The sequence below is a fragment of the Trichechus manatus genome, unplaced genomic scaffold (genome assembly GCF_000243295.1).
Source record: "Trichechus manatus latirostris isolate Lorelei unplaced genomic scaffold, TriManLat1.0 scaffold00048, whole genome shotgun sequence".
Lineage (NCBI taxonomy): Eukaryota > Metazoa > Chordata > Mammalia > Sirenia > Trichechidae > Trichechus > Trichechus manatus.
The window spans coordinates 11,341,042-11,367,327 of NW_004443984.1; the positions used below are offsets into that span (position 1 = coordinate 11,341,042).

The window sequence follows — 26,286 nt, forward strand, 5'->3', positions numbered from 1 at the left end:
CCAGGCCTGGACTGTGGCAGGGCCCCACAGAAGGCGGCTGCCCACTCGGCTGGGGCTCCGCTGGGTCTAGGTACTACCGAGAGGACCCCAGAAAAGTTCAGGGTGGAGTTTTCCGAGCTACTTCTCGCACCCGCTGCCCCATCCCTTTTTCTGTCCGGGTCTGGGGGCCTCTTTGATCTTCAGTCTTTTCGTGGCATCAGACAAAGAGGCAGTGAAGACGAGAGGCTCCGGAGCCCGGCGGCCCAGCCGCTCCTCCCTCTGTCTCTCCCTCGGACCCGCGGCGCTGCTAGGCCCCAGCCAAAGCCTGCTACTCTGGACTGTCCGAGGTCAGGCTGGGGCTGCCTGCCAAATCCAGCCTCCACCCAAACACACCCTGCTGTTGTGCTTACACACAGCCATGCACAAAAAACACACAGATTACAAACATACACACACAACATTCACAAGCATCCAGACACACTCCAGCGCACAGGTAAACACACACACTGAGACACATCTGTGTATTTGTGGGCTTGTTTATTTTCTGTCTTAACCACCTGGCTGTGGACTGCATGAGGGCCGGAATCTTTCCGGTGTTCCCAGGCACTCAACACAACGCCTGGCACATAGTAGGTGCTCAATAAATTTTTATAGAGTGAATAAATAAATTAACACAATTCACCCCCAGAGGAAAATTTATTTTTGTGGGGTAGACACACAGGGGAGCACAGTATATAAACGCCTCAGAAAGGACCACTCTAACAACCAAATTGGGGGGGGGGGGCGTTCCACTGCCTCTATTTTGGAAAGAGGCGGATGCTGCAGCGTCCTGACACAGCGCAGGCTTTCTGCCCCTCCTGCCCCTCAGGAACCATCCCATCATCCTGGGCTCCGACTCTGGGAATCAGAAGCACCCTTAAGAATACTGGAATCACCAGGGACCACGCTGATGTGAAGTTCCTAGTGGGATCCAGCTTCTGAAGGCCCAGGGACCCCTTTATGCTGCATGCAAATTCTGCCTGGGTAAACATGTATGAATGGTCAGTTTCTTGGGTTTTTATCAGATTCTCAAAGGCGTCCAGAATCCTCCAAAAGGATAAGAATTTTTGTCTTGGTCTGAGGCCCAGAGAGGTTGAGTGAGTTGTCCAACATTTTCATGGCGAGTGAGTCTATCTGGGGCAAGATTTCACTGGAATTCTTACTTTCCGAGGAGGGTCCACCAGGACGCACTTAGACCCCTCTGGATTTCTCCGGTTGAGCACAACCCTCACCCCACCCCCCACTTCAGATGGAGACCGGAAGAGCAGGCGGGAGGAGGAGGGAGTCAAATCTCAACTTCGCGGGACTGGTGGGTACCAACTGGACTCGGAGAAGCACGACCCCTCACTGGCCCTCAGTCCGCAGCGCCGAAGCGCAGGAGTGGGGATGATGGCCTGCGCGCCCTCCCTTTCCCGAAGCCAAGAACTTAGAAGGGGCGGTTGCTAAACTGGAAGGCGCCGAATCTCTCTCTCCGGAGTGAAACCCGGCTGGCCTGTTCATTTCGCGACTTCTTAAATAAGGGTTCCCCGCACCCCTTGCTTCTCGTCCTGACTCGGCCAGGCTCTCGGGCTGGCCCCTTCCCAGCGACCGGAATGGGAGCTCGGAGCTCGGGCCCCCGCCTGGGGAACGGCCGCCCTCCCGCCCCGCCGGCCCGGATTGCTGGCTTCTAATTAAGCGGCGGGATCGCAGCGAGCCGCCGGGCCGCGCTGTAATATGATGAACTGCCTTTGTGCCTCTGTCACCGAAAGCGCTTCTGATAAGGCGAAGCCGCGGAGGATCAAAAGGACGGCCGTGGCCCGCCCGCCCCCCGCCTGCCTCCCGCCGCCTCCCGGCTTTTCGCGCTCGCCCTCTCCGCCCGCGCTCTCCCGCGGGCTGTCTCTAGGTCCCGCTGTCTCTCCTGATCCGCCCGTCCCTAGGCCAGCCTTTCTGTAACTGTGTCTCTTTGTCTTCAAGGCTGCTCAGCGCCTCTCTCGGTCCCTCAGCATTTCTGAGCGTCCTCAAACTTTCTGGGCAGGTCCTCTTAGCCCGAGCTCGGTCTTTCTCACTCTGAATTTTCTCATCCTCTCTGCTGACGCTGTCCTCCTTTCTGACTCTTTCTTGTCCCACCTCGGTGGCTCTCTGTCTCCGCGACCTCTGCCCACCCCTCCCTTGGTCCGGATCCCGGCTCAGGCCCGGCGCACCCCAGGGCGGGGGCCGCCGAATCTTGGAAAGGTCCATTACCTGACCTGCAGACTCAGGGGGAAATGGGGCCAAACCATTCACAGCCGGCATGCAGAGCCCGGCTCCGACCCCACACTCCTCAAGATCTACCCTCACCCAGCTGCTAAACAGCCCCGTCGGGACAGCGTGCTGAGGACCTCACAGGCCCGGCACGAGCGCCCAAGTCGCCATCAATTGCCCTCGGGCCTCTTTGGAGCTGGACTTGGGACGCACACAACTTCCCCTCATCCTTCCCGAGGCTGCGGCAACTGCGAACGCTTTTCCTCTCTGAGGGGGTTGAAGTTCCAAGGGTCCCTGCAGCCGTTTCCCCTTTGCATTCCCTTCCCAACACCCCTTCCTTTGCCCCCCACCTCCCCTTTGCCCTCGACCCCTTCTCTTCCTCCTCCAGGCCCCTCCCCTTCGCATGCTCTTAGCCCTCCCCCACCCCACTCCCACTCCGCTCTCCCCGGACTTCTTCCAGGCCTCGCACCCCGCATCTTTGTTTGAAGTTTTGGAGAGATCTATCTACTAATGGCGAAGTTTCCCCCTTAGGTCACCGTTCTGCCTTGATTCGATTTGGGAAGGCGAGTTCCCTCCCTCCCCCTGCCCGACCCCAGCCAGGGCCAAATCGCTCCAGAGCAGGTCAGAAATCGTTGACCCCACTTCCACCTTTTCCTCTTTCTGTCAGACTTGGGGCAAGTGGGGAAAGGAGAGGGAAGGCCCAGGACAGCAAAAGGGGGGCATCCAATCTTCCAATCACCCTCATCCTCATCCTCAATTAGATTTCCCAATTACTTCATTGCTCTGGAGTGGGAAGGGGGAGAACTATTTCTCTGGAATTCCTGGAATGTGCCCCCCCCCCCTTAGTCGTGGCCTTCAAGGCCCCAGAGCCTCTGGGGAGCCTTCCCTAACTGAGGCAGCCCTTAATAGCACAAAGCTTCCCCTTACCAGGTAGCCTCTTTTCTGGGGTATGAGTTCTGTCTGGCCTTAGACCATGAGCTTCCTGGGCCAGAGCCTTGTACATTTCATGTTTATATCCTTAGGTACCCAATATAGAGCCTGGTACAAATGAAGCCTCATCAACATGATGGTAGGATGATGGTAAATGCAAACTCCAAGAAGATAATCTGGAAAGAAATTTCATTTTCTCAGTCCTCTCTCCCTATGTAAAAATATATATGTTTTTATATAACATTTTTATACATAGTGCAGTGTGTGACAGCTATCATTTTCAGAAAGACATTCTAAAACAAGCAAAAACCCAACCAAACAAATAAATAATCACCTTACTACTTTAAGGGTACTGTTATATGTGCTTTTAAATCCTTCAATGTAAATTCCACTGAAAATTTGGAAAGCTGTGAAAGGGGAGGGGGCGGTGAGAGTGGGGGGAGGTTAATCCGGGTTTAACGCTGCCATGCAGTCTAGGACCGGGTTAGCCTGATTGCGTTATCTCTTCCCAACATTTGAGACGCCCATATTTCACCCAGCCAAATAGCTCCGAGAGCAGCGCAGATGGCGGCCGTGGTCGCGCCTCAGGAAAATGTGTTATTAATATCTAAATAACTTCCCAATACTGTCTGGTAAATCTCCCCTCCACCATTCCAAATGATGAATTCGTTTGAAGTCTTCCCCCAACCTCATCTTTTCAGTATCTCTCTCTCTCTCTTCCCTCTTCTTCTTAGCCAGGCTTATTTCAAACTGGTAAATACCTAATTCCTTTCACCACTGCGCCGCGCACACGCGTCTTTTAGGTACAAACGCTTGGAAACAGCCGGTGTGTGGCGGTGCGTGCCCCGAGGTGAACCCAGAACCCAGAACCCGAACGTCCTCGCAGCAGGGGACCCCACTCCGTTTAGAAATGCCTCCCTTCGGGAGACTGGGGGCTGCGCGGGAACCTCAAGGTGGGATCCGAGCCCCTTTCCTCGCACGCCCCGGGGACCCTCTCCCGGTTGCCCGTGGAGTCCCAAAGGCGCCCCCCAACATACAGCTCCTCCGCGGCTCCCACTCCCCCAGAGCCCTGAACGGCTTCCCCCACTCTCTGGGGGGGATAATTACCCTCCGCTCGCCTGTTCTCCCTTGTTTAAAGTTTGTTTTCTAAATGTCTTCTATTAGATTATGTTCGTTCATTCCCCCTCCAACCTTATCTCCTTCTGTCTCTTCTCTCCTTGCCCGTCACACTCGATTTAGGCACGAGTTTATCTGGCAAACAGTTTGCCGACTTTGTTTATTTACGCGGGTTCTGGGGCTGCGAGCGCGCGAGCGCCAGTGTTTGCCTTTGTAACAGTTATCTCCTTATTGTTGTTCCTCGTTAGGCTGAGCTCTCGCCTCCCCCTCTCTCTTCTTCGGTTGAGGGGACGGAGGGAAGAAAGGGGGAGCCCTGTCAGCCCAGTGTGGGCTCGCCCGGTCGCCGGGAGCCCCCTCCGCCGGGATAGTCTCCCCTCCGCATCCTCTCTGCTCACCCCATCCCCCCACCACCCTGGCGCGCCGAGCCTCTCCCTCGCCCCCTCCCAGTCTCCCTCTGGACTCTGAATATCCACCGAGGAGCGTTGCCTAAAGCCGGGGAAATGCCTGACACCCTCCCATCTTCCTCGGAGCCCCCATTATGCGAAGCTGATCCCACTCTGAACAGCCTCAAATCCCGCCTGGACTCTGTTTGATTAGATTGCCAACCCGGGGTAATCCTTTGATTTGGTGGAGTGTCAATTACCTTTCTCTAAACACACATTTACAGAGGAGGGAACTTGTTGGTTTAAATCAATGCAGATTGTTTCTTGATAAATGGACGATCTGCCTCCCCTCAATCCCTCTTCCAAGTCCCCTCTCCCTGTCCTCCTCCTCCCCATTCCGTCCCCGTTCTCGCCTATCCAGTAAACAATGCCCCTTCCAGGTGTGGGGGGGGGGGGGGGGGGAGTGGGGGGGGAACGGTGTGGGCTGAAGGGAGCGGTGCCCCTCTTCCCCTATTCATTCGCTCCCCCGGAGCCTAATTAAATTTGGCAGGTCCTTGTACACACAATCAAAACAGCTTCCTCCAGTGTAGCAAACGACCGAAAACCGCATTAGCAGCTATCGCTGCTGCCAAATTAAATTGTTTCCCACCTCCTTTTACAAGTGTCTAAAACCGACACTTTGGGCTCTCCCCTCCTTCTCGATCCTTCCCTGCCATCTCCCACTCCACACCTGTACTTTCACCGCTTTAAAAATAAATTCAGGAGCGCGCAAAGAAAAACAAACCCACCTCCTCTCCTCTGCGCCCCCCACCTCCAATGGTCTTTCCGAGTCGGGAGGACTGGGAATTCTCCCGCTCGACTTTGTCGCCAGCAGTTCCTCCCCCCCTCAGAGGAAAACTCAGATTTTTTATTTTTAATCTTGGGACGGGGTTTTCTCCCCTTATTTCCCTTAATCGTGAGCCCGCTGGGCTTTCCATCTGAGAGGCCTAGGGGGATCCTCAAGCCCCACATCTGACCTGTTCAGTTTCCCTTGACCTGGTCAGTTTCAGCTTCAACTTGTGTATTGTCAAATGCCTGAGGCTTTGGTGTTCTTATTGTATCTTACTGTGGTTATTATTATAGTATTGTTTATTTCTTCACACTCCATCAGCTCTCACAGAGGATGGCTCGACCCTTTGCAAACTGCTCTCAAATTCCCCAAAGAGTCTCCTCTGGACTCAGATTCTGGAAAAATCTTTTCCTTTCCTGTTTCCCGGTCTCCCCTCAAATCCTCTCTTGGTTGGGTGCCTGGCCTGTCTCTTCCCGGGTCCTTGGAGAAGGGGGTAAGGAAGAAAGAGTCCAAGTGTCTGGGAGCAAAGATCTGTCCATATCCCTCTCTAGGTGAGCAGAGCATGGCCGGAGCTCCTATTGGCAGTGGTCTGAGAATTCCCACAACCAACAATCCTAATAACTCAGTCTTAACAAGGATAAGAGGAAAAAAAAAAAAAAAATACGAACAGCCTCATGAATATCAGCCCAAGGGGAGCAGGAGTGAGCCGTTCAGAGATGAAAGTGCACAGAAATAAAAGCTCAATTTAATCTGCTTTAAAACCCTTCAACTTAACGTTTGTGCTTCAAACTCTGAGAGTGAGGACTGATTGCGGATAAATAGTTTCTTACCATGCCTGGAAGCTATTACACCCCTCTCCAACACAGTTTCCTATTCAGCAGTCCCAGTTTTCATTACCAGCTCTAATAAGTCTTAACATTATTAAATGCCAAGCGGACGATAGGAAAAAACGGACTCAGGGAGGGATCTCTCTTTAGCGCTTAAAGAAGAGAGCTCTTAAACCCCTTCTTTGGCGGCTCCCCGCCATGAGAGGGACAACCCCGGGAGAAAGCATTTGTCAAGAGCAAGAAGCCAAAACAAAGTTGCAGGGGTGCACCCTCCCCCTGCCTGCCCTTTTGCCCAAGTAGTATCTCAGCTTCTGGTGACCTGGTCAACTTGGAGGTTAGGAGATCTTTTTGCCTTTAATTTGGCAGTGAAACTCATGTCTGGGGCTTGGGGTAGAAACGAGGAGTTCCAGCTGGGCGGTTCACGGGGGTGCCTGCCGACTGGCCCAGGTACTCACATTGGAAACTGATACAATTTGTTCACAGACAGACAACCCTCTCTCATTTGAATAGCCATACTGCCCATTCCCACCCATCTACAATCATACCACACACCCACAAAGAATCCCACTTGCACAGACACACAACCCACATCACTGGACTCCAAAGGCCCATGGGCAAACAGTACTGAGAGACGTATAAGCCTACACGGTCAGCTTACAACACTCACAGTGCCCGACAATACTGCCGTCAGGTAAACACAGCGGGGCTCTCCGGACAGCAGGCCACCGCTTTCATTGAGATCATTTCATTTCTGCAGCTCTTCCTCAGGCCCAGACCTTGTGCTTTCAGCCTCCCCCATGTGGAACCACCAGGCTCCTGATTAAACCCTTGGAGACTTGGAGCTTCCCGGTTCCGCTGCAGGGAAAACCTCTATCCAGTGAAGCACCTGTTAGCAAGTTTTGCAAACCCAGACCAGCATTGGGAGCCCCTGAACTTCCCTGAGTCAGAAGGACCCCAAAACCATACACTTTCCGTAGTCTTCCTTACCTTTCCTCTCATTCTTTCTCAGAGGAAATGTATCTATGCATGTGTACTCACAGACCAAATTGGACACCCCCCCCAAAGTATCTCCAAACAATAATAATAATTAAAAAACCTCCTTTAGCTTCTAGGGAGGTTACATTTCAGAAGAGGTGTCTGCTGTGCAGAATCTGGCCGGGATGGATCATTCAAGTTCTATGCCTCCCACCCCCACAAAAGGTCCCACTTTTCTCTTTCCAATACAAACTGAAATAAGGACTGGGTCTCTCCACAGGGGTCCAGGGCTCTAGAGCTGCCTGGCCAAAGTCCAGGGATACTTGGCATCACAGGGTTCACTCCCCAAAGCAGACCAGAGGCCCCTTGGCAGGCCCTGCACAGTGGGGTGACACGCGCAGCTCGCTTGCTTTCTTCCCTCGCCCTTTTGTCCTGGGAGGGACTGTGGACCCCACTCTGAGCCCTGAATGTCAATAGCACGCCGCTTCCCTTGCTCTCTGCCACTATGTCTGGGGCTGCACCCCCCTCCTCCTTGGGGACTGGGTGTCTCTGGGAGTTGTCATTGGAAGTGGGCTTCGTCTGCAAAGTTCATCTTCAAGGTTGGAAGGAACTACTGAAAGCTTAAAGAGAGAGCCGGGCTAGGACTGTGGAGATAAGGGTGGGGGAGAAGCCTCTGGAAGGAAACTTGAGCAAAACATGCTCTTCACAAGTTTCAGATTCCAGCGAACTTCTCCACCTTTTCCAAAGCCACCGTTGTGCAGGTTCACATGGCCAATGTCTTTCCAATTCTCTCTGCCCGCTGTCTCCCTGTTTGTGTTTGGGAGCCTGCTTCTTGGTTCTGGTCAGTCTTTGTGACTCTGGGTCTTCCATTTCTATCTCTCCCCAGGTGCACACTTAGTGCACACTTACCCAAGTCACAAAGATAACTGCGGGGACAGAGGTGTGGGCAAGGACTCTCCCTTTCTGCACCCCTGCACCCGCAGAAGCTTTCTTTTCCTGTCAAAAACCAAAAGCACAATTCCCTTCCCCCAGCGTGCAGGCGCTTGAAACCTACATGCCTTTCCTAGCTGATCATGGAAAAAAAGCAGGGCACTGGGCTCGGACTCCAGCCTCCATGCAAGTGGGGAGGGTTGTTGGGTCTGCATCTCTCTCCCACACTGGGATTCTCCGACCCTGTGCCTGGGTGAACTTGCCCTCATCTCCCGACCCCGCTGCATACACCGAAGAGGAAAGCGTCCTAATGGGGCATCCTTCAGCCCCCCCACTCTCTGTTTCAGTTCTGGCCCTAACAACGCGGGACTGAGAGTCAGACGGCGGCCGGCTCGGCCCTCGCTAATTTTTATTGATTGCTGCGGTCAGTCAACTGTTAGGAGGGGTTTCAAGGGACCATTTAGACAGCCTGTGCGGGTCTGGTTAACAAATTCATTTAGGGAGTCACAGGCCGGCTCCTCCTCCCTCTCCCCTCTCCTTGCCCAAGTTTCCTATAAATAATTGATCCAGACCCGGACCAGCAGCCAAAACGTCAGCCCGGAGAACACACGCACCGGAGTCCTTGGTTAGACAAGGCGTGCGCGCGAGTTGCAAAGTCAGCGGCGCACAGTGTACTAACCCTCAGCGGAGCTCCCCGGAGATGCAGAGGCCAGTGGCGCCCGGTCTCCGCCCGCACAAAGGAGGCGCCGGCTCCCCTCACTGCCTCAGCCACGGGGCGCACCCAGGGGGCGTTCTCCGCAAACACTGGGAGGTTCTCGGCTGCCCCAGGGCCTGCGAGTTCTCCGCTAAAGTTCAGTCCGCCATCCTCGGGCGGTGGAAGCGAACTACAGGCCTGCACACTCGCACGTGAGGGAATCGCCGGCTGGGGCGTCGCAGGCCCCGGGTGGGTCCCTACCTTTGTCGCCCAGTATGCCGTCGATGCTGTGTTTGGCCTTCTTCTCGCCGTCGTCCTCCTTCTTGTCTGCTTCGTCCTCCTCCTCTTTCTTCCCGAACTTGATTCTGAGCACTCGGCTAATCGAACTCACTAAACCTCAGAAATTCAAAGGCAAAAGAGCGAGTATAAGTTGTTGGGGCAAGGGAGCCAGATGCTGCCTCTACCCATGGAAGAAAGTCAGGAAACTGCCCCCTCCTTACACACCCGCAAGGGAATGCACACCTATTCACGTCCACACACACTTAAGCATTTACACCTACCCGGAGGCACAAGGACAGCCACTCACTTTTGGAAGCCTGACTCACCTGGGCCCCTCACGGTGGTAATGAAGCAGAGGCACCAGCTTAGTTGCATCTCTACACATGTCCTGGTCCTTGTACTTTACACCACCACGTACCCTAGAGACCCTCTAGCCCCTGCTGTAGCCACCCTCACATTCAGGTGTGCCCACCCCCACCCCCCCACTGGCCTCGCATGACTGAATGCACATACACACACACACACACACACACACACACACACACACACACGCACGCACACACCAGGCACTTTTCCTCTCATGGGCAGCATGGTCTAGGGTCTCCGCATTTGGGACACTTTGGTGACTGGTGGTGGCAACAAAACAGAAATGATGACTTGAAGAAGAAGGGGATCCAAGGAAGCCCATGGAGACGAACTGTCCTAGGACAGATCCATTTCTCTGGGCACGTCTCCAAGAAAGCTGCAAGGGGGGGCTTTCTCTTACCAACTTTCTAGATTAACTTCTTGCCCCTTCCTTCCTTCCTCCCTTCCTTCTTTCTTTTACACTTTCCTCCCCCCACCTTCCTTCCTAACGTTCTCTCTTCTGGATTTGATTCCCTCCAATGTCCTCTTTTTGCCCTCTTGCTTCTTCTTCCTCCCAACTTTCCTCCAAGTTCCTCATCACCCACTCTCCCCTCTCCACTCTCCCCGACCTCCAGCCCTGGGCTGGCTGTGCTGGCTCAGCTGCCTTCTCACCTGAGGGCACGGTGCTGCGGTCACAGTGTCCATCTTTCAGCAGCCGGTCCCGGATCTCCCAGCTGAACATGCCTGGGTTTTCCCGCTTGTACTCCTCGATCTTTTTCTCCACATCCGGAGTTGCCACCTGCTTCAGAGGTGGAGGTGGGAGAGTCGGAGTAGAAAGATGGGGTGGGGGGAGGGAAATACTTTTAATATCAACCTCCCAAGAGCCCCATGCCCCCCTCCCGAGATTGGCTTTACCTTTCCAAGAAATCAGTTCCTAGCTCCCAGGGAGGCAGCTGGGGGAGGAGCAGTGACTGGTAATAAAAGGGAAACCTAATTAGGACCCCTAATGTCTCCCCTCACTATTTCAGGCAAGACTGAAGACCAGGAGAGTGGGAGCCTGAAAGATGGAAGATTTCCCCGGTCTGGGATGGTGGTAGGGGGACGGGGCAGATGTAGGGACATCCCAGGTCTGTCTCATTGGCCTCACAGTCTTGAGCCACCTAGACCTCACTTATCCCCATCCCTGAGAAATTTAAGTAATGGGAAAATAATAGGGGGCACTCTCCCATTGTAGTTTCCATAGGGAGCATACAGACATCCCCATACTGCTGCTGGATGACACAGGGCAGTCAGAGGGGCTACAGCCAGAACCCCCAACCAGGGGGAGGCTGACTGCCAGCCTCCGTGGCAAAGGCACTCACTCTGGGCTTGCTGCCTCCTATGGCCCCAGGCCGGATGGACCCAGTCTCCTGGTAGCGGCAGAGAATCTTGGAGACACAGCCATGGGAGACTCGCAGCTGGCGGGAGATGACACAGGGCCGGATGCCATGGTGGGCCATCTCCACAATCTTGTGGCGGATGTGGTTGGGCAGAGGTCGCCCGTTGATGAAGACCCCACCAAGCTGGTTGACCCGGCCTTGTCCGAGTGGGGTGGACACTGGATAAGGGAGGGGAGGTGAAGAAGGAGAGAGGCGCAGGGTAAGGATGGTGAGGGGACACTGGGTGCACCCGACTCCAGTTTTGTTTAAGCACAGTGGGTCTCCAAGCTTCTCAAGTTTGGAGCTGTGGCAGCTCAGAGGCCAGGAAACAACTGTCATAAAGCTGAGAGAGGGTCCTGCAGGGATGGAGAGAGGGGTCACAGCTATAAGAGTCCCCCCAGATGCTGTGTGCCCCTAGTCCTGCCACACTACAGGGAATAAGAACACATCTGGGGAATATGAACGCTGGTAAGAAGGAGAGTGAGAAAGACTGAAGGGAGAGAGCCAAGAAACCATGGGACCAATAGACCTAGAGACCTCTGTCCCCCGGGCAACAGCTTGAGCCACAGGTCTGCCTTCCTCTCAAAGAGGCCAATAACTGGTGAGCTGTGGCCCATCTGGTCAGTTCCATGCTCTAAGTGGTCAAGACAGATCCATTTTATTGGGGGCCAGAGGGGCTGGTTGATTGCTAGCATTTACAGCCCTGGCTTTGGCAGCAAGACAGTCCTACCCTTGGTTGAACAGCCGAGGCAAAGCCGAAGGACTGGTGACATAACGCTGTTGGTGGCTGCCTCTAGAGACACCTGGCTGTCCCTTGGGGAACTCCCCTTGTCTCCAACACCTCTCAGAACTATAATTTCGTTTTGGGACAAGGTCGGGACACACTCCACTGTGAGCAAGCGCCAAAATCGAATACTCCGCTTGGCCTTAGAAAACAACAAACTGTCCCCCAGGCTCTGCCAGGGTGATACGTAGGTGGGCCCGAGTTCCCGAGTGGGTGACTTTGGGAACCAGGGAACAGGCACCCCGATGCGTGCTGGGGAGGCGAGAACACCGGCCGACGCCTTAATGCAAAGTCCACACAAATTTCCTCACATAAGGTTAGGGGACACTCGGTGCACTAATCTGGTCTCCATCTCCCCAATTTGGAGACTCGGCGGCTGCGGAGATCTGGCAGATTAGAACGATTTCACAGCCGCCCGAGTGGAGGGAGCTGACAGTATAATTGGAAGGGAGGAGGCGAGAAGAAGCTCCGGCTGCCGAGCTGTTCCTATCGCCCCCTCCCTCGCTCTCCCGGGCCCTCCATCTCTCTTTGTAAAAGTAGGTGTCTGAAGCCACCCTCGGATTTAATCAGAAATCGTGCATCGCCAAGTCAGAGTCACTCGGTCTCCGTGGCGGGATATGCCATTAGCGCTCGAGAGCTCTCGAGCGCCCAACTTTATATTCAAGAGCCTCTTTAGCGACCGGCGCTCGGCTCTCCTCAGTATTCTCCGTCATGTTGGGCAAATATTGTCCTAATCCGCCGCGCGTCCTCGGCCGCCTGTTTTACTTTCATTCGCTACAGAAGAGTGCCATGGCAAATCCCCGGGCTTGTGCGCTCTCCCGCCTGCCGGGCTGCTCGCGCGCACTTGATCACGGAGCCGCTCTCTTCGCCTCTGTCTAATTCGGAGACTCGGTGCCGTCTTGCTGCCGGAGGGACCCCCTCCTCAGATCGCAGGCTGCCTGCCCGCCCACCCTCTCCCTTCCTTCTCTCCTCTTCCTCACGCACAAGGGGCTCATACAATTTCAAGAAGAGTGATTAAAAAATAAAAGTCGCAAGTATCTCTAACCATTTCTTTATGATACCCTGGGCTACCTACCCCTAGAAGCAGGATGACTCCCTCAGCGACAGGTTGAAGACCTTTATTAGTTTAAAAAGAAAAAAACAAAAACGCAGGAAGAATCTCTGCCGGCCGTTCGCTCCCAGCTCTGTCTCGAGCCGGGAATCGGCTCGCCGAGTTTCCTCTCTGCTCTTGCTTGGCGCTCCATATTTAGTAAGGACACGTTACAAAATGAATACTTTCCCCCTGTTTGGACACTGTCTTGCCCCCTCGCCGTCTCGAGGTTCTGTCCCCGGAGATTTCCAGAGTTCGAAAGCTCAGGTGATAAGTTTTGGGGAAAAAAATCTTTACTATTATTTCAAATTAGTTTGTTTCCAGGCCGAAAAGCAGTTTTTGGCCGTTGCTTTGAAGGAAGCGGAGACGCCTTCGTAGTTTAGACGTATAATGTATCACACAGTTTTGGCGTGTGTTGAGATTTCGAAATAAAAGGGATTGGAAAACCATCCGGGGGTGAAAAGTACAATTCAAAACAAGAGTAGAAAGCCTGCAGCCGGTGAACGCAGAGAAAAAAGTCGCAGGGAAAAAGCATCTAAAATAGTAAAGAAGCTGATATTTACTAGGATCTGAAATTACTAGGACCCGAAATCTACCGGGAGTTGAACCCTGCGGGGGATGGCCAGCAACCCGCGACCGGTGCCGCAGTTCTGCGAAACCGACGCAGAAACTGACAAGTGTCGGTCCCAGAAACTTCCCGGGTCCCGTGCCTGGACTTGGAGCCAGAAGAGAAGCGGACCCCATTGCAGCCGCCGCCGGCACCACCATCCCCACATCCCCTGGTAATCGCTATCTCTCCAAGGACCTCGAGTTCCCAGCGGAGGAATCAAGGCGAGGCAAGTTCGGGCGCTCTTACCTTCTAGAGGAAATCCGGTACGGGGATAGTTCTGTCCCGGGGCCGGCCGCATCATCCTCGGTACTGTGCCGGGCAGCGCTGCCATTCTTTCGCACGTCGGGGACGAATCCAGAGTCGGCAAAAATCGCTTTCCGTCCTCTCCCTTTACCCCTGCTGCGATCTCTTTCTTCCCTTTTTTTTTTTTTTTGTACTCCTCTTCCCCCTCCCTTCCACACACACTCCCTACCCCACCCCCCCAGTCCCCGGCGGCAGTCGAACGCGTCCAGAAGCTGGGGAGGGGGGTGAGGTAGGGGCGAAGGTTGGGGGGAGGGAAGGTGGCGACAAGGAAGTTCAAACAAACACACCAACCCCAAGTCCGCCTCTGCCGGCTCGGCTCAGCCAGAAGTTGTGCGGGACGATGCGCCCGCCTGTACTGGGAGACTAGGCCGGGCGGCGGAGAGGGGCTGGGAGAACGTGGCCAGAAGCAGCGCCCCAAGCCTTGGACCCGCCAACGACCCGCTCTCGTGCTCGGGACCAAAGTTTCTGAGCAGAGAGGCTGCGGAGTGGATTTCTGTTTCGTATTTATTTATATATTTATTCCCTCTCTCTCCCTCTCCCTCCCTCCTTCTTTCTCTCCTCACTCCTCTCTACGCCTTCTCTCTCCAGACGACATACTCGCTACCCCCTTACTCGCAAGCTTTCACACCCACTCCGCCTAGAAGACTTGGGGAGACAAGAAGGTGCTCCCCCGGGTTTCGGGGCTGGAAAGGAGGCGACTGGGGGTGACGAGGTTGGGGAAGAGAAGCGGAAAAGCGAGGGGGCGAGTGATCAGCTGGATAAGTTGTGCAAAGTGCTCTACTGGAGTAGGAGGAGGAGGAGGAGGCAGCGAACGAGATCTGATAGGTTCGGACATTTCTTTTATTCATGAGGAGGGAAGGGGGCCAGGGCGGAAGGGAGCCGAGGACCAATAACGAAAAGAAATAGCCAACGAATAATTTTTTCTCTTTTCTAATCCCCAGCTCAACCTCATTTTGGGGGAGAATTTGAACTGTCCATTAAAACAGGAGGAGCAGAGGCCGGGGAGTTGGGGGATGGGGGAGAAGGGGAGGAGGCCAACTTTGTCCAAGTGTCTTCCTTTGATGAATGGGCCGGATCCGCTGAGTCCCCAGCCCTTCGGTCGCCCACAGCCGCTCTCTGCGGTCCCGGCTCCATGGGAATGTCTGCCTCCGGCCGATCCCTCCCTGAATTCTCCTCTTTTCTCTGGCCTCTCCCAGAGGCAGAGTCCGCTGTATTTCACGTCTTCTCCCTCACCTCACTCACACACTGAAATTTCCGCGAGTGGGGCCCACCGGAGGAGAGCCCGCGGTGACTTCAAGGGAGGGATTTATGACTTTCTCTGTGTTTAATGTCTGAGCCTCGGTGTCCCGGTCTTGCCAATCTCCTGCAGCTCTGAGAAGCCCAGAGTGACGGTATCTGGGTCTGAAGCTTGGGAAACTGGATCTGCCAAGTGTTAGGGACTCGTCTCTTCCTCCCTCGCCGCCCCCGCCGCTCGCCTTTCTACAGCCTGGTGTAAACGCCGCGCCCCTCACTGGCCCCTAGGTCGCCATCCAGACCCTTTTCCAGCAGGTAGTCCAGTGTCCCAAGGCTCTACAGGAAGTCGAGACCGAGGATCTGGGGGCCCAAAGGGATGGGAGGGGTGCGGGGGCGAGCAGTTCGGGACTCGGTACCGCAGCCGCTCTAGTCTGAGCTCTTCCGCTCACAGGTTCGGAGCCCACCGGATGCCCCAATTCAACAGTTCGGAGTGGGGATGGGGTGATCAGGGGTCCCGCAGTTCTGCACTTTCCGCGGCCTGAGTGACCGGACGCCCCCGCCCCGGGACAAGGAGTCCTGGGGGCGAAACGCCCTCCCAGCGGGGCGGGACGCCACGACTGCAGGCCTTTTGTCTCCCCGGGGAAAGAGCGTCTCCGGCCCAGCGCTGGAGGCAAAATACAATAAAATAAACCAAGCTCTCAAACTCACCCCCCACCCCCAGCCCGCCCCAAACCCGCCCTCTCCTGGCGGAGGGGTCAGCCTCGGCTTGGCCTGGGGGGCTCTCCGCCTGCCCGCCCCAGCGCTCCCCTCCCCTCTCCTCCTCACCTGTGACCTTTGCCCTTCTCAGCATGTGACAAAACCCACAGACCTCCCCCAACCTCTCTCCTTGCATTAAGGGTTCTATAGTATCTTGGGGGGTCCCTCTGGGAATGGGGGCTGACTTGAGAACTTGTTAAACCTACACCTTCAGTGGCCCCAGAATTAAGGAGGGGGAGGCCAGGCAGCTTTAGAGTTGGAAAAAGGACACCAGAGGTCTGGCCCCCACGAGGGGACAGACTGCCTGAGTTATAGGGACCCTGCGAGGTTTTCTGGGTTTCCTTGCTTTTTGAAGGCAACGACCTCATTGTATCCACTGCCCGCTTGGGAGATGGGAAACCAAACTTTAAGCCAGAGTGTTTCCGGAAAGATGGGGTTACACTTGAGTTCGGAACCCCCTTTACATCTCCAGTTTTGCTAGGGGGCCCTGATGCCTTGACCTCCAAAGGTAGATATATATAATATGTGTTATATTTATATCTACAATATATAATGTGTATATTGCACATTCATTCATTCATTCACCATTAATTTCTCTCCTTGCTTGGAAGGATTTAAGGCTCCTCTTCAAGTCTGTTACTTGTGGGTGCATCCACACCAGTGAGTTTGTGTATGGCTCTGGATTTACGCCCCGTCTGTATGTCTAGGTGAAGGTGGGCTTGTGTGTGGTTCACCGTAGGCTTGCAGGCCCGGTTAAGTAAACGTGTTTCTAACGGAGGTTCTTTATGTGGTTGTATTTTGGGACCCCATTGCTCTTGCCTTAGCAAAGCTTTAAGCTCCGGTCACGAAGGTGTGAGTGTTGTTTGGGACAATTCCCGAGCAAGAAAAGATCTCTGGGCGCAGAGGCTGGAAGGCTCGGTCCTTCCTCGCAAACTTGGCAGCCGGCGCGTCTCCCGAGGCGAGTGTGGCCAGCGCAAGGCCAGACGTCTCGGTTCCAGACCCATCGCCCTCTCAGCCGCAGCCTAGGGCACTCGGAACCCCAGGAGTCCTGCGCTGGGGCCACTTCGCCCTCGGCATGGTCCCTGGCCCTCTCTGGCTCCGGCCTCTAGTTCCCGCGGCGAGGAGGCTCAGCAGCGGGTGCGGTCGCGATAGAGGCCACAGCAGGCTCCCCCAGCCCCCGCGCTGGTCGCGCCAACCCAGCGTTTCCGCAGCTCAGGGATTCCGTGGGTCCCGGCGGGGCCCGCGCAGGGCGAGGAAGGGGGGCATGTCCGTCGGAATGAGCGTGGCCGTTCTCGCCTGTTGGAGACCAATTTCACAAATGATTTTTGCAACAATTAAGAAGTGTGGCGGGGTGAAATGGCGATTTCACATCCAGCAGGGGAAAGGGGGGTTCACCTGGGAACTGGGTCGGTTGCAGCTAGAGGTGGAGGGAGAATCTCCCCTCCTCCTCTTATTGCCCCTTGCTAAATCCCTTGCCCAAATGACTCCCCGTACCAACATCAATCCACTCCTAAGACCCCCAATCACTGCTGTAAGGCTCTGAGGGGCTCCTGTCAGGATTGCGTGTTGGGCTGGACTTGGCCTAGAGAAGTCTCCCCTTCAGCCTCTCCTCCTCCCCTTTTTCGTGTCTTCTTGCTCTGTCTCTCTGTGTCTTTCTCTGTGTATCTCTCTCTGTCACACACACACACACACACACTTTTCCTGTCACTGTCTCCCTTTGTCTCCTTCTCTGTGTGTCTGTCTGTGTCTCTGTGTATCTCTGTCTCTGTGAATCTCTCTCTGTCTCTCTGTCACACACACACACACACTTTTTCTGTCTGTCTCTCTTTGTCTCCCTCCCCCTGCCCCCCACCCCAACCAGTCTTCTGGTCTCCGCTGTCTTTTTGTCTTTCTCTTTTCCTCCTTGTCTGTCTGACTTCTCCCCAGCAGTTTTTCAGTTTTTATCTCTTCTTGTTTCTCGTTCCCACCTCCACCCCCCATCTCCATGGTTTCCTAAGGTATGTGTGGGCCTCCATTGCTCTCCTGGCTGAAACTCAGGCCCGAATCTCTGGGGGGACATTTGGTCCAGAGGGGGCTGAGCAGGGACCTGCTGGAAAGCTCCTCCTCAGCTTTGGTCTCCTCCTGCCTCTGCTATCAGCATCTCTAAAAGTGCATTTCCATGCCCCAGCCCACCCCAGGAATTTCTCCCAACCCAGGACTCTCTGACCCGGACAGTGATCCCCCATCTCCACGTCTCCCACTTGGTCTGACATTCCCCCCACCCCCGCCCCTTTTATTTAAAGGCAACAACAATACTAATAGGAATTATTCCTTCCAAGTTCCCAAATTGAACTCTCCGAATCCAATGAAAATGGGAAAGAAAGAAATAGGCCTGGGGTACAGTAGTAAGACCCCCAGATTGCTTCAGCTAGGGAAACCTGGCCCTTCTCTGGCCGCTCCCTCTCCAAATTGCGAATGGAAGGGAAGAGAGACCCACCTGTGGCCCTGACTGGGGCTCCCTTCCTCTGCCCCCAAGTGGCCAGTAGCCCCTCCCCCCAGCCCAAGGGAGAGGATACTCTTTTTGTTTCAGACCTCTGTGCAAAAGAACACTTTTTGAAAGTGATTACCCAATAAATCTCCCTTTAAAGGGTGATAAATCCACCCTGAAAACCAGGGGTTTCATTTCAGCGGGGCCTTTTGCATTTTCAGAGGCTCTGCTGGAAGGGGCCAAAGACATTGACAAATGGAATTATTCAGTCTTCAAATGTTTGATAATGAGAGAGGAGGAGGTGGGGGTGGGGAGGGAGGACTGGAGTGTGGGGCGAGAAATGGAATATCCAGGAACAAAGGACTCTCTGGAGGCTCACTCCCAGTTCCAGAGGCCGGAATTCCTCAGTGCCACATTGGAAGAGGCACCCTTGAAAAAGAACACCCTTTCCTCGATGCCCCAATCTCTTATTATTATTATTTTTCTTAAGAAGTAGTGCTTTTCCAAGAGTGAACTGGAAATACCTGCCCAAGCCTGAACAGGAAGGAAAGGGGAATTGAGTTATCTTCTTGCTTATTTTTCCCTAGAAAAATAAAACACTATGCGCTGGATTCCAGTAAACCAAAAAAAACCCAAATCCATTGCTGTTGAGTTGAGTCAATTCTGACTACTCAAGGTAAATAATAACAACAATAATAATAACCAGGCTTCTGCCAGGCTGACTGCTAAATAAGATCTCAGGTGAGCCTTCTCCTCCCCTTCTTCCTCCTCCTTCCCCTCTTATTCCTTCTCCTGTTCTTCCTTTTCCTCCTTCTCTTCCTCCTTTTCCACTTCCCTTTCCACTGCCTCTTCTTTCTCCTCCTTTTTTCCTTCCTCCTTCTTTCCTCCTCTTCCTCCTTCTCCCTCTTTCTTTTCTTCCCCTTCATCCCCTTTCCCTCTTCCTTCTCCTCCTATGTCATCTTCCTTGCCTGCCTCTTCTTCTCCCCCTTCTCTTCTTCCTTCTCCCCTTTTTTCCTCCTCCCCTCTTCCTTGTCCTCCTTTCCTCCCCCTTCCTCCTCCTCTTCCTCTTTCTTCTCCCCTTCTTCCTCTTCCTCGTCTTTCTCCTTCTGCTCCTTCTCAGACTGGTCCTGGGAGACTTTTCCTTCCTGAGGTTCTGGAAATAAAGACAAGGAGGCTGAGGCTTTGAGGGAGGTGCAGGAGGTGCCCAGACGCTTCTTTCCCCCACCTGGACATGGCTGGCTGCTGGGGTTTCCTCTTCCTCCTCCTCTGAACGTCCTTCTCTTGCCAATTGCTTTTCCTCTGGCTTTTAGGGAGAGAGATGCAGCCACGCCATCTTTACAGGGTGTTCCCCAATATCTGTAAAAGGCTTTCCTCTGACCATCCTAACAGTCCCTCTTTCCTTTCCATTCCATTTCTCGTGTGGGAAAAGAGTCTCCCAGGAATAGAAGAATGTTCCCCTATCTGGTCTCAGGGGGCTAAAGGGAATGGAGCTGGATGGAGGCAGCTGTGTGTGTGCATTGAGGTGTGTATATGACAATACGTGAGGCCAAGAGCATGTGTGTACTTGCTTAAGTATGTGCGAGTACATGTGAGTGTGCCTGCATATACACGTGTGCATGTATGTGTGTGTGTGTGCACAAGTGGGACTGTATGCATATACAGATAGGAGGAGGTGTGTGTGTAATGGGCATTTCTGTTTTCTGGAACCATCTGAGAGGCTGAGAGGGAAGTCTCCTCCCCAGCTCCCAGCTCCCAGTTGCCTGAACAAAAGACCAAGTGTCGGATCGCACTGGGCTGTCTTCTCCAAGTTCAGTTTGCACCGAGTCCAGCGTTAATGGATTGTAGACTGTGCCCTTGGAAAATTACCTTATCATAGCCGAGCATCTATGGAACTGGCAAAGCATTTTCATTAAAGAAATCAAAGAGGGTGGCGGCGCCCACCGCCGGCTGGCCTGGAGCTCAGGGCTGTGCATGAGTTCCAAGGAAGTCCACAAGCCCAGACTAACTTTCTCTCCAGGCCCCCAGGCTTTGGGGAGGTGGGGTGGAATGGAAATGAGGATAGAAAGATCAAACCCTGCCTGTTCCCCACCTCAGATCTGCTGTTGCTAAAGGGAAGCTGATGGAATTGGGTTCTTTTGGTCCCCCTGGCCGAAGGCTCCTGCTTTTTCCTCCTTGAGAAGCCCCCTTCCTGTCACAGCCCACTCAGTAGAGAGGGGTCTTTCCTCTCCTAGATGCAGGAGCCAGAGACTTGGTGGAAGCTCATGGAAGCCTTCCAAGGGCAAGGGTACTTTTCTGTGTATTCATTGCTGTATCCTAAGTGCTTAGCATAGTAGATGCTCAGTAAATATTCCTTGAATGAATACATGACTCTAGCACAAGCTGGAGCCTTCTGAAGCAAGATATCTGGACTTGGGAAAATGCTGGGACTTGAGCATGAACTTGTGAGGCCAGAAGTTTGCTGTGTGATATTGAACCTTTGGCATGCCCTCTGTGTGCTAGGGTTTCCTCATAGGTTAACGGAGACTTATCAACCCTTCGAGTATCAGGAGGGTGAATGACCATATATGCATGGTGAAGGATGCTCAGACAGAACTCAAAACATGGGAAGTCTATTCTGTCTTAAGTAGGGGTGATGAGAGTTGGGTGAAAACCTAGTGCTTGGTTTACAGTAGGCACTCAGTACACACTGGCCCCCTTGCTTCTGTCTTCCTCTGTTGTGGGTCACTGGGACCTTTTTTATTCATCTCTCTAATTCTAGGGCTGAGCTCAGTGTCTAGAAGAACACAGAGGATACCCAAGAAAGAATTAAGAAACCAGTTGCCATCGAGTCACTTCTGACTCATGGTGACTCCATGTGTGTCAAACTAGAACTGTGTTTCATAGGGTTTTCAGTGACTGATTTTTTGAAAGCGGATCACCAGGTCTTTCTTCTAAGGTGCTTCTGGGTGGACTTGAACCTCCAGCCTTTCAGTTAGCAGCCCAGCATGTTAACTGTTTGCACCACCCAGGGATTTCACTCAATAGAGAGCTAAGTTGAATGATCATGTTACTGTTTGACCTTGGACAGCAATATTAGTGACTATCATTTTTGAATGCCTACTCTGGGCCAGGCACCGAATATCAAGCCTGGTTCATCTATAGCCACCCTGTGTGGTAGATATGAGGGTCTCTGTTTTATAGGGAGGGGAACCAAGACTCAGAGATGATTAGACACTGGTTCAAGGTCAAAGAGTCATCAGGCAGTAGGGAAAGCATTTTAATTCAGGCCTACTTGCCTGCTCTCTTTCTTGTTCCTGATTCTTCTTTGGTGGCCTCAGTTTCTCCATTTTGTAAAGCAGATGATCCCCAGCACTGAGCACAAAGACTAGCACATGGGAGGTGCTCAAAAGGCAGTTACTGAATGAATGAATGACTGAAGCTGGAACATTCTAATGATGTAGGATTGCATATCCTGCCATGGGAGTGAGGATGGCAGGTACTTCAGGATCAGAGAATGTAAGCCCTGGGAGGGAGCCTTTGAAATGACCTTGTCCAAGGAGTTTGCTGCTTCAGGAGCTTGCCTGCTTCCTGGGGGCTCTGGGGAAGCCAGAAGGGCTTTTACCTGGCAGAAGGTACCCAGCCCCAGGGAGGAGGTGGCCAGTCTGGGGGTGGTCAGGAGTCCCTGGCGGGTGCCAGGTCTTCATTGAAATGTATAGGTGAAGGCAGAGTGCACTGCATATTCGTCTAGGTGAATTAAAAGCACAACCCTCATTTCCCAGAGGGAGCAGTTGGTTCATATTTATACATTTAGTCTTACAGGTGTAAAATAGGTTTCCTTTATGCTTATATAATAATTTTTCATTTGAATTTCAAGGCTTTATTCCCTTCTTTGGATTCAAGTCTTCCACCTGAACCCAATTCTCTCCATAACCATTAATTCCTTCATCATAAAAATGAATTCCATCTAATTCTTTATAGTGGCAGTTACAGCAGATCAAAAAGTGCCTTTGCAAAGGGCCCCCCCTTCTACCTCTGTAGTGTTCAGCTTGCCTGTGCACCCCACCCCCCACCAATGCTGAGTTTCAGAAACCAGGGCTTGGAGCAGAAAAACTTATTTCTCTCGCTCAGGAAAGGTGGAGAGTGTGTGTGTGTGTGTGTGTGTGTGTGCATAAAAAATGTTCTTCACTTTCAGAAAGGCAACAATAACAATAGTGACTCAATACTTACAATGAGCTGGGCACTCTGCTGGGTGCTTTACATACATTATATTATTTAATCCTCATACAAATCCATGCAGTAGATACTGTGCTAGTTGCCATTCACTTTATCCAGACTCATGGAGACTCCAAGTGTGTCAGAGCAGAACTATGCTCCACAGGATTTTTTTTTTTAATTTATAATTTTACTTATTTTGTTGTTGTTGTTGAGAATATATATACAAAAGCAAAACATACACCAATTCAACCATTTCTATGTATGCAATTAAGTGACACTGATGACATTCTTCAAGTTGTACAACCATTCTCACCCTCCTTTTCTGAGTTGTTCCTTCCCCATTAACATAAACTCACTACCCCCTAAGGTTCCTATCTAATCTTTCAAGCTTTCAAGTTGCTGTTGTCAATTTGATCCTATATAGATAGTTCTTAAAAGAGCATGATGCTCAAGGCAGACATTTGTTACTAGTTAAGCTAAACTATTGTTTGGTTTCAAGGAGACTTCAGGGGATATTTTTAGTTTAAGTTTTAAAGATTATCTCAGGGCCATAGTTTCAGGGCTTTATCCAGCCCCCTTGGCTCCAGAACGTCTGGAATCCATGAGAATTTGAAATTCTGCTCTGTATTTTCCCCCTTTGATCAGGATTCTTCCATGGAATCTTAGATCAAAATGTTCAGTAATGATAGCCGGGCACCATCCAGTTCTTCTGGTCTCATGGCAAAGGAGGCAGTTGTTCACGGAGGCAATTAGTCATACATTCCATATCCTCCTCCTATTGCTGACTCTCCTTCCTCTGTTGTTCCAGGTGAATAGAGACCAATTGTTGTGCCTTGAATGGCTGCTTTCTAGCTTTTAAGATCTAGGCACTATGCATCAAACTAGGAGGTAGAACAGAACCACTAAACATGTTATTAGGCCAATTAACTGGGATGTCCCACAAAACCATGACCCTAAACCTCCAAATCAAGAAACTAAATCCCATGAGGTTTTTGGTTTACATAAGTAGCCTCAGCAACTACTCTTTTTTGTTGGTATAAATATGTCTATCACACAACTTCTGCCAATTCTACTTTCTACAGGTGTACAACTTATTGACAGCAGTTACAATAGTCAGTTATGCACCCCTCCACTTAATAAATGTGATATTTCAATCACCATTAAACTTGCCTTTCCCCCTCCCTCTCGCCCCTGGTAACCACTAATAAACTTTGCTCTTTAAACATCTGCCTTTTTCTTGTCTTTTTATATAAATGAGGTCCTACACTATTTGTCCTTTTGTAATTGACTGATTTCACTCAGCATAATGTCTTCCAGCCAGCTCCATCCATAGTGTAGCATGTATCACATGTATCAAGACTTCATTTCTCAGACTGGCTGAGTAGTATTCCATTGCATGTATGTTCCACATTTTGTTTATCCATCCGTCTGTTGATGAGTATTTAGATTGTTTCCACCTTTTGGCTATGGTGAATAGCGTTGCAATGAACACTGGTGTACAAGTCTCTGTTTGAGTCTCTGCTTTCAGGTCTTTTGGGTACATACCTAGGAGTGGAATTGCTGCATCATACAGTAGTTATAGTTTTAGTTTTTTGATGAACCACCACACTGTTTTCCACAACGGCTGTACCATTTCGCATTCCCACCAGCAATGGATAAGGGTTCCAATTTCCTCACATCCTCGCCAACATTTGTTATTTTCTATTTTTATTTATTTTTAAAATTTTTAATCTCAGCCACCCTAGTGGAGTGAAATGGTATCTTATTGTGGTTTTGATTGCATCTCTCTGATGACTAATGATGCTGAGCATCTTTTCATATGTTTGGTGGCCATTTGAATGGCCCTTTGGTGAAATTTCTAAGTCTTTTGCCCATTTTGTGATTAGATTGTTTGTCTTTTTGTTGTTAAGGCTGTATAGAATTTTCAATAGCTGATTTTTTGGAAGTAGATTGCCTGGCCTTCCTTCTGAAGTGCCTCTGGGTGGATTTGAACCACCAACCTTTCAGTTAGTAGTAGAGTGTTTAACCATTTGTGCCACACAGGGACTCCAGTATGCTTATATTACAGTTGAGGAGACAAAGGTCCAGAAATGTGACATAAATTGCCCAGGGTCACATGCTAGGAGGTGGTAGAGCTTTAAAACTTTTAAATTTAATTATGAAATGTTTCACACATACAAAAAGGCTTATATTATAATATAATGGACACTTAACAGACACGGTTGACTCTCTTGTATCTCTCCTTGCACCGTTCACTTCTTTCTCTCCCTAGAAATAACCACAATCACAAATTTGGCATGTATCATTTCCATCCATGTTGTGGTAGGCTGAATAATGGACCCCAAAGATAGCAGGTCTTAAACCTGCAAACACTGCCTTAAAATGAAAATGGGTCTTTGCAGGTTTTAAAAGCCTGTGACTAGCCATCTAAGATACTCCACTGGTCTCACCCCTTCAGGAACAAGGAAGAATGAAGAAAACTAAAGATACAAGGGAAAGAGTAGTCCAAAGGACTCAGGGACCACAACTACCATGGCCTCCACCAGACTGAGTCCAGTACAACTAGATGGTGTCCGGCTACCACCACTGATTGCTCTGACAGGGATCACAATAAAGGGTCCTGGACAGAGCTGGAGAAAAATGTAGAACAAAATTCTAACTCACAAAAAATGACCAGACTTACTGGCCTGACAGAGACTGGAGAAACCCCGAGAGTATGGCCCCTGGACACCCTTTTAGCTCAGTAATGAAGTCACTCCTGAGGTTCACCCTTCATCCGAAGATTAGACAGCCCCATAAAACAAAATGAGACTAAAGGGACACACCAGCCCAGGGGCAAGGACTAGAAGGCAAGAGGGGACAGGAAAGCTGATAATAGGGAATCCAAGGCTGAGAAGGCAGAGTGTTGACGTGCCATGAGGTTGTTAACCAATGTCACAAAACAATATGTGTACTGTTTAAATAAGAAGGTACTTTGTTCTGTGAACATTCATCTAAAGTACAATAAAAAGAAAAAGGATCTTTGTAGATGTGATTGTCAAGGTTCTTGAGATAGGGAGATTCTTCTGGATTATCTGGGTGGGCCCTAATGTCATCACAAGTGTCCTTATAAGAGAGGAAGAGGGAGAGCCAACACAGACAGAAGAGGAGAAGGCCATGTGACCATGGAAGTAAAGACAGGAGTGACGTTTTTATAAGCCAAGGAACACCGGCAGTCACCCGAAAGAGGCAGGGACTGGATTCTCCTCTTGAGCTCCGCAGAGAGCAAGGCCCTGCTGACACCTGGATTTTGGTCCAGGGATGTTGATTTTAGACTTCTGGCCTCCAGAACTGTGAGAATAAATTTTTGTCATTTTAAGCCTCCGCATTTGTGGCAATTTGTTCTAGGAGCCATACCAAAAAAACCAAACCCATCGCCGTAGAGTTGATTCCAATTCATAGAGACCCTATAGGACAGGATAGAACTGCCCCATAGGGTTTCCAAGGAGCGGCTGGGGGACTCGAACTGCCAGCCTTTGGGTTAGCAGCTGTAGCTTGCCTTAGCTCTTATCCACTGCACCACAGGAGCCATAGGAAACCAATACACTCTCTACTGTACTTTTACTACATATTTACATACAAATATATAGTTTCTACAGTTTATATAAATGATATACTGTAAGCATCATTCTTCTGTTTATCTTGCCTAATATAACGTCTTTAAGATTTATCCTTATCAACACGTGTGTCATTGGTAGCTACCGTCGAGCTGGCCCCTGACTCATGGGGGAACCCATGCACGACAGAACGAAATGGTGCCCAGTCCTGTGCCATCCCCATGATTGATTGCAAATTGAACCATTGTGATCCATGAGGTTTTCACTGACTGATTTTTGGAAGGAGATC

The 26,286-nt window shown here is 51.6% G+C and overlaps 1 protein-coding gene across 3 annotated transcripts in view; it reads right to left on the reverse strand.

The window, feature by feature from the left end:
• PAX7 (paired box 7) overlaps positions 1 to 13,856 on the reverse strand; it is a 119,810-nt gene extending 105,954 nt beyond the window's left edge. For 2 of the 3 annotated variants that reach the window (XM_012555786.1, XM_023732021.1), the window contains exons 1-4: positions 13,695 to 13,779; positions 10,908 to 11,143; positions 10,219 to 10,348; positions 9,184 to 9,312 (exon numbers count right to left, since the gene is read on the reverse strand). In XM_012555786.1, the coding sequence (XP_012411240.1) occupies positions 9,184 to 9,312; positions 10,219 to 10,348; positions 10,908 to 11,143; positions 13,695 to 13,779 (580 nt within the window). Of the gene's footprint in view, positions 1 to 9,183; positions 9,319 to 10,218; positions 10,349 to 10,907; positions 11,144 to 13,694 lie in introns of all 3 variants that reach the window. The other variant, XM_004377195.2, reaches the window with a different exon arrangement.
• Between the last annotated feature and the right edge of the window lie 12,430 nt (positions 13,857 to 26,286).